Source organism: Nematolebias whitei, chromosome 14 (assembly GCF_014905685.2).
Source record: "Nematolebias whitei isolate Nwh7 chromosome 14, NemWhi1, whole genome shotgun sequence".
NCBI classification, from domain to species: Eukaryota; Metazoa; Chordata; class Actinopteri; order Cyprinodontiformes; family Rivulidae; genus Nematolebias; species Nematolebias whitei.
In genome coordinates, this window is record NC_056511.1 from 1,562,936 (window position 1) to 1,570,524 (window position 7,589).

General features: G+C 48.3%; 2 protein-coding genes across 2 annotated transcripts in view; both read left to right on the forward strand.

The window, feature by feature from the left end:
* The window catches only part of dub (duboraya), a 16,062-nt gene extending 13,318 nt beyond the window's left edge, over positions 1-2,744 (forward strand). Inside the window, exons 6-7 of the mRNA XM_037687204.1 lie at positions 843-1,187; positions 2,678-2,744. Coding sequence (XP_037543132.1) covers positions 843-1,187; positions 2,678-2,689 — 357 coding nt within the window. The 3' untranslated portion in view covers positions 2,690-2,744. The remainder of the gene's footprint in view (positions 1-842; positions 1,188-2,677) is intronic.
* A 2,977-nt stretch (positions 2,745-5,721) lies between these two features.
* guca1d (guanylate cyclase activator 1d) overlaps positions 5,722-7,589 on the forward strand; it is a 13,346-nt gene continuing 11,478 nt past the window's right edge. The window contains exon 1 of the mRNA XM_037687206.1: positions 5,722-5,959. Within this exon, the coding sequence (XP_037543134.1) occupies positions 5,765-5,959 (195 nt within the window). The 5' untranslated portion in view covers positions 5,722-5,764. The remainder of the gene's footprint in view (positions 5,960-7,589) is intronic.

Below are 7,589 nucleotides of genomic sequence, written 5' to 3' on the forward strand. Positions count from 1 at the left end.
AGTCAGTCTTCACATGTGTCCTCACCTGTCAGTCCTCATCTGTGTCCTCACATGTCGGTCCTCACCTCTTTCCTCACCTGTCGTCTTCACCTGTCGGTCCTCACCTCTTGTTCTTCACCAGTCGGTCTTCATATGTGTCCTCACCTGTTGGTCCTGACCTGTGTCCTCACCTGTCAGTCCTCATCTGTGTCCACTACTGTCAGTCCTCATCGGTGACCTCACCTGTCGGTCCTCACCTCTGTCCTCACCTGTCAGTCTTCACCTGTCGGTCCTCACCTGTGTCTTCACCTCTTGTTCTTCACCTGTCGGTCCTCACATGTGTCTTCACCTCTTGTTCTTCACCTGTTGGTCCTCACCTGTGTCTTCCCCTCTTGTTCTTCACCTGTCGGTCCTCACCTGTGTCCTCACCTGTCTGTTCTCACCTGTGGGTCCTCGCCTGTGTCCTCACCTGTGTCCTCACCTGTCAGTCCTCATGAGTGTCCTCACCTGTCGGTCCTCATCAGTGTCCTCACCTGTCGGTCCTCACCTGTCAGTCCTCATCAGTGTCCTCACCTCTCAGTCCTCACCTGTGTCCTCTACTGTCGACCCTCATCAGTGACCTCACCTGTCAGTCCTCACCTGTCGGTCCTCACCTGTCAGTCCTCACCTGTCAATCCTCACCTGTCGGTCCTCACCTGTCAGTCCTCACCTGTCGGTCCTCACCTGTCAGTCCTCACCTGTCGGTCCTCACCTGTCAGTCCTCACCTGTCAATCCTCACCTGTCGGTCCTCACCTGTCAGTTCTCATCTTTGTCCTCACTTGTCGGTCCTCACCTGTGTCTCCACTCTGACTATTGTCATCAGGGCAGAGCTAGAGTCTCGATCCGTCGCCGTCCTCCGTCCCGCTGCCACAGGAAGTCCAGCGGTGGAGACGAGGTCAGCGACGTCGCCGACACTAAAGTAATCTCCCAGAGTGAAGCGGAGGAGCAAACAGGAGTAATTGGAAGAGGAGGAGGTGAGGAGGTTTTCATTAAGTACGTTCAGACAGATGCTTCTTCGCAAACTGAGAAAAATGAAGAGGAGGAGGAGATGAAGATCATCTCTGATGGGAGGAAAGATGAGGGAGGATTGTCTTCATCACACCTGAGGAAGGAGGAGAACACTGTAGACAAACCGGAAGCAGTTCCAACTGAAGAAACGAAAGAAAAGGTGATGGTCTGACTTTTTGTTTTTCATTTGTTTGTGTTTCTAACAAACTGTCATGGGTTACCGGGCCCCACCCTGGAGCCAGGCCTGGGGGAGGGGCTCGTTGGCAGGGTCTGGTGACCGGGTCTCTACCCATGGGACCCGGTCGGGCTCAGCCCGAAGGAGCAGCCCACCTGCAGCAGGGGCCATATGAGTCGGGTACATGACTCCATGGGCAGTGACTGAAGGCGGGGACCTTGGTGCTCTGACCTTGGTTTACCAAAGCTGCTCTTGAGACATGGAACGTGACCTCTCTGGTGGGGACAGAGCCTGAACTTGTACATGAGGTTGAGGTACTAACTAGATCTGGTTGGGCTCACCTCGGCATACAGCATGGACTCTGGAACCGATCTCCTTGAGAGGGACTTATTCCAGTCTGGAGTTGTCCATGGTGAGAGGCGCCGAGCTGGTGTGGGTCTACTCTTAGCCCCCCGACTTGGTGCCTGTGTGTTGGAGTTTTTACTCAGTAGATGAGAGGGTGGCTTCTCTGCACCTTCAGGTGAGGGGACGGGCTCTGACTGTTGTTTGTGCCTATGAGCCAAACGGCAGTTCAGAGTATCCAGCCTTCTTGGAGTCCTTGGTGGGGGTGCTGGAAGGTGCTCCAGCTGGAGACTCCTTTATTCTGCTGGGGGACTTCAATGCTCAGGTGGGTAGAGACAGTGTGACCTGGAGGGACGTGACTGGGAGGAACTGCTCTGAACCCGAGCTGTGTTCTGTTGTTGGACTTGTGTCTAGTCATAGTTTGTCCATCATGAACACCATGTTCCAACATCAGGGTGTCCATACGTGCACGTGGCACCAGGACGCCCGAGGGCGTAGATCGATGATGGCCTTTGTAGTCATGTTTTCTGAGTTGCAGCCGTTTGTTTTGGACTCTCAGGTGAAGAGAGGAGCTGAGCTGTCAGCTGATCACCACCTGGTAGTGAGTTGGATCAGATGGTGGAGGAAGATGCTGGACAGCCCCAGTAGAACCAAACATGTAGTGAGGGTTTGCTGGGAACACCTGGCAGAAGAACCTGTCAGAGAGATCTTCAACTCACACCTCCAGCAGAGCTTTAACCTCATCCCAGCTGAGGTGGGAACATTGAGTCGGCGTGGACCATGTTCTGCTCCTCACTTGTTGAAGTGGCTGCTTCGAGCTGTGGTCATCCTCGAACTCGGTGGTGGACACCCCGGGTTAGGGAGGCTGTCAAGCTGAAGGAGTCTCTCAACTCTCATCGGTTCACGACGCCGCAGAAATAATATATTTATGTAGAAATAACTTCCAGGCACCTCTGAAGGCTCCTTTCGAATGAAACCCTCACCTCCACAGGAGTGTGAGCACCACCATCTGTTTTATTAAAATAAATAATTTCAAGTAAAATTATGTTTTAGAAGAAGTTCATTTGATGCTCAGAAACATTAAAATCGTCAGGTTTATTTTATTTACAGATATTTTAATGTTTCTCCCTCAGAGATCATCATGATGACAGAACCAACGCGTGAGCGCGCTCACTCTGAGCCCCTGCAGAGCTGGGTGGGAAACCCTGTTCGTCAGGCGGAACCACGTGACGTCGCAGCTGAAGCTCTCAGGAGCTCCGCCTTAAAAAAATCAGATCTTTATGTTTTGATGAACATTTGAACTTCAACGTTATTGTTTCTCATGTCTGAAAGTAAAACTGAAGTTTTGTTCCAGGAAAAAAACGTGAAATAAAGTTTTTTATTGTGATTGAATTGTAAGATTAATCATCTACATGAACCTTTATAAAGTTCAGAAAAAATATTGTTTTAATAAAAACTGATTCAAGAATTTGTTTCCAAATTTAATTTTTTAAAAGATAAAAATTAAAATCAGCGTTTCATTGTTGTTGTTGTGGGGAATGAGACGTCCACAACATGAAGCTCAGACAGTTTAACACGTGTCAAACTCAAGGCCCGCGGGCCACATGTGGCCCCCACATCATTTCATGTGGCCCGCGACTCTGACTGTCATATCAGGTGCACTGACAACAGACTACATTTCCCATAATGCATGCCGATTATGTTACCCGCAAAGTAACAGCATCCCACCACTAGGCTGCAGCTTTTCCACATCAATATCATTTTCCAAACAAGTGGAATTGAGAAATACAAACAACGATCCAAAAATGTCCAGGAAGAGAAACATTGATGCAGATGAAGCTGTTTCAAGAAGTTTGTGCTTCAAGGAGAGAAACTGGTGTGAGGTCGTCAAAGAGAACAGTCTGCGTCGGCCACAGTGAGCCTTCAACCCTGATGTTATTTTGAGTTTACTAAATGTCTTTGATTATATTCTGTTAAATTTGCAGCAATGTATTTGGGATTGTAGGTGAATGTGTTTATGCAGACAAATGTTGTCTATAATAAAACCCTCTCTCACAGAGGCTGTGCAGACTTTTGTTTGTTGTAAAACCTGTCACGTGTTCTTAGCGGCTCACAGTTGTTGGCTGGACCGTTGTGCCCCCTGAACCAGGACTGAAAGTTTTGAACAAACTTAATTTCATAACTTAGTTTTCATTATTCACTTGGAAAGTTTGATAATTGATTTATGGAATAATGTGGGATTCATAACAGGTTTTATAACAACAGATATGTTTTTCTTCATCTATGCAAATATATATATGTAATATTTGTAATTTAAATAAGTAAAAAAAAATCAGAGTTATTTAACATTAAAAAGTAGTTGTGTTAATTTTACATTACATTTAGTTAAATGTATTGTCTTACAGTCACATGTGGCCCTTTGATGAAGTGGTCCTCGGTGGAAATGAGTTCGACACCCCTGGTGAGTTTTAATGGATGGATGAATGAATGGATGGATGAATGAATGGATGGATGGATGATTTAAAGGGAACAGTAGCAGAACAGCATCTAAAGCTAAAATTAGCCGAAGGTTAGAAAAGCTGAAGGTGTCCGGGAGGATCAAACAACCAGCAGCCGAGCAGATTTCAAAGAGAACAATCTGTTCAAAGGAAAGTCACAGCAGCCTTGTCCTGAATGAGCCGAACATTTAGGGACATCAGCTAAAATCAAGTCAACACAAAGCTGAAAGAGTCCAGCCAGACTGTAGCTGTGTGTCCTACAGGGGCCCAGGAGGGACAAAAAGAGTTCAGTCAACGTCACACCTCGCTCTGTCTCTTCTGAGCATGCTCAGAGGAGCTGAGAGGACATCCCACAGCTGGCTCGTGTCCATCAGGAGGACATAATCTGCCGGGGACTTCTCCCTGGAAAAAAGGTTCTGGGTGGAGCGGCTCTGAGGCTAAATTGGACCCAGATAATCTGTTTGATCCTTGACCCGGGATCAAACCGTCAGCAGGAGGTTTCCACCGTGGAAACTCTGCGTCGCTGCCAGGAGCTGAAGCTGCTCAGGGTCAGCTGCTGGACAAGAAGACTCACTGTCCCAGAAGGCTTTGCTGTCAGAAACCACCCAGCAGAGCTCCACGTCTGCAGCACCGAACTACTTCCTGTTAAAACCAGAACCCAAACACCGGACTGATGTCCTGCAGGACATTTTATTCTGAAATTCTGTTTCCCTTAATAAAATAAATAAATTTAATTTCAGATTTCAAAAAAACTAAACCAAAACTCAAGCCCAGACCATCAGCCTCCACTACCGTGCTGACATCTGGGATGTTTGCATTCTGGGTAAACATCTGTCCTCTCCTCTGGTTCTGGTCCAGAAGTATTGTGGTTCCGTCAGATGAAACTTTACGAGCCTTGGTGGAGCTGCCATGTTGTTTTTAAAGAGGATGTTGTGACCTTTGACCTGCTGACTGAGGCCTGTAGAGTCACGGCACGGTCTGACCTTCAGGGTGAATCAGCCATCTGAAATGTCACGTGTGAAGGACCTTTCTGTAGAACGATGACCTCTAAATGACCTTTGACTCCTCCCAGATTGATGGGTAGCAGCATTGCTGATCTTGGTATTGTGTTAACACACCTGGACCCTCTAGATCAGAACCTCCTGGTCCTAACTGGTTCTAATGACCCATCAGACTGAGGTATCTAGACCGGCGGAACCGCAACACTTGGAGTAGAATGGGATCCTTCAGCTGTTTTGGACTCGTTAGTTCTGATGGGGATCAGAGCAGAACAAACAGAACCTGAGTTCTGAGGCTGTGGAGGATCCAGACCTGATGTGATCTGCAGGTCCAGACTGGTTCAGTCTGGCTCAGAAGGTTAAATCTGGAACTCAGAGAATGGTTCCAGGAACCAGAACTCCCTGAGGGTTCTGAGCTTTGCAGAAGTTGCATGGACAAAGAACGTCCCGTTTGGGATGAGATCTGAGGAACCAGGTCAGTCGGTTTTCTAACCCTTCTGCACCCAGATGGCCTGGTTGTCCTGGACTCAGCAGGCCCAGGCCCGGTCTTGGCCCGGTCTCCTGCAGCAGAGCAGCTCATCTCATTAAGGAGTTATTTTGGGATTTGTGGATTCTCCCAGAACCTAAGAGGGTTAAAGAGTCCTGACGTTTGCTCCGAGTCTCCAGAGTCCCAACAGGCAGAACCTGATCCAGCTTCATCCCTCAGCACCGTCCTCCAGCAGCCATGGGGAACCACGGGTCCAACCTGGACGACATCCTGGCCGAGGACATGCACCACTGGTACAACAAGTTCATGAGGGAGTCCCCGTCAGGCCTCATCACGCTGTTCGAGCTCAAGGCCATCCTGAACCTGAAGGGCATCACCGAGCACGCCAACAGCTACGTGGAGCAGGTCTTCTTCACCTTCGACATGGATGGGGTGCGTCCCACACCACACACAGGAGGTTCGCTTCCTGCTTCTACCGGGTCAAACCCGCAAGCTCACACTTCTTGATTACATCTTTGCCTGGATGTAGGAGGACAAATAATTTTATACGCTTGATTTCTTACTGATTGTTCTCTTCAGGTCGAGGGTGAGGGTCTGCCTCAAGTGGGGGAGTTCAAGTATCTCCGGGTTTTGTTCATGAGTGAGGGAAGAATGGAGGGTGAGACTGACCAATGGATTGGTGCAGCGTCTACAGTATTGTGGACACTGTGCCGGTCTGTTGTGGTGAAGAGGGAGCTGAGCTGTAAGACACAGCTCTCTGTTTACTGGTCAGTCTACGTTCCTCCCCTCACCTCTGGTCATGAACTCTGGTAGAGACTGAAAGAATGAGATCATGGATCAAGGAGGTTGAAATGAGTTTCCTCTGCAGGGTAGCTGGACTCTCCTCAGAGACAGGGGGAGAAGTTCAGTTATCAGGAGAGACTCAGAGTAGAACCTCTGCTCCTCCACATCCAGAGGAGCCAGTTGAGGTGGTTCATCTGGTGAGGAGGCTCCCTGGGCGTCTCCCTAGGGAGGTGGTTTAGGCATGTCTGACTGGGAGGAGACCCCAGGGAAGACCAAGGACACACTGGAGAGACTACGTCTCCCAGCTGGTCTGGGAACACCTTGGAGTCCTCCCAGACCAGCTGGAAGAGGCTGTGGAGAGAGATGTCTGGACCTCCCTGATCAAGATGCTGCCCCCAAGAACTGAGTTCAGAACAAGAGGAAGATGATGGATGATGGGATGGATGGATGGATGAATGGATGGATGGATGAATGGATGGATGGATGGATGGATGGATGGATGGATGAATGGATGGATGGATGGATGGATGGATGGATGAATGGATGGATGGATGGATTTCTTACCAAGAAATTACTGATATTTATTTTGATGAGCCGAGACAGATTTCAAAATAAGTCTTAAAATGACTGACTTGAATGAAATATACATCTGAAGTCTGATCTGGCTCGGTTCTTGGTGCAGGAACAGGTCCAGGGACCCCTCAGGAGAGACCAGAGTTCTGTCTGTGCTCTCTGTTATGTTTTTATCAGACGTGGACAATAAAAACTATATTCTTTACAAAACGATGTCAATAAACTTCAACATCGAAGATAAATTAAACTTCTACCAATAATCAAAATAAATGATGTCAGATTAATGACTGAATAAATATTCACCCCCTTGAAAGAGACTGTTCAGAGACAAATACGAGTCAGGATGTTAGAACCATCATCAGGACATGGAAGGAATGTGGGAACGTGTAAATCTACCAGGAGCAGGCTGTTCTCACAGCCTGAGAGACCGTGAAGAAGGACAGAGAGACCGTTGAGACTCATGAGACCTCCCTGAAGGAGCTACAGGCTGCAGGGGTGAGATAGAGAGTCTGAGCATACAGCACCTGTTGCCAGAGTTCTACAGCAGTCTGAGCATACAGCACCTGTTGCCAGAGTTCTACACCAGTCTGAGCATACAGCAACTGTTGCCCAAGTTCTACACAAGTTTGAGCATACAGCAACTGTTGCCAGAGTTCTCCATCAGTCTGAGCATACAGCAACTGTTGCCAGAGTTCTACACCAGTCT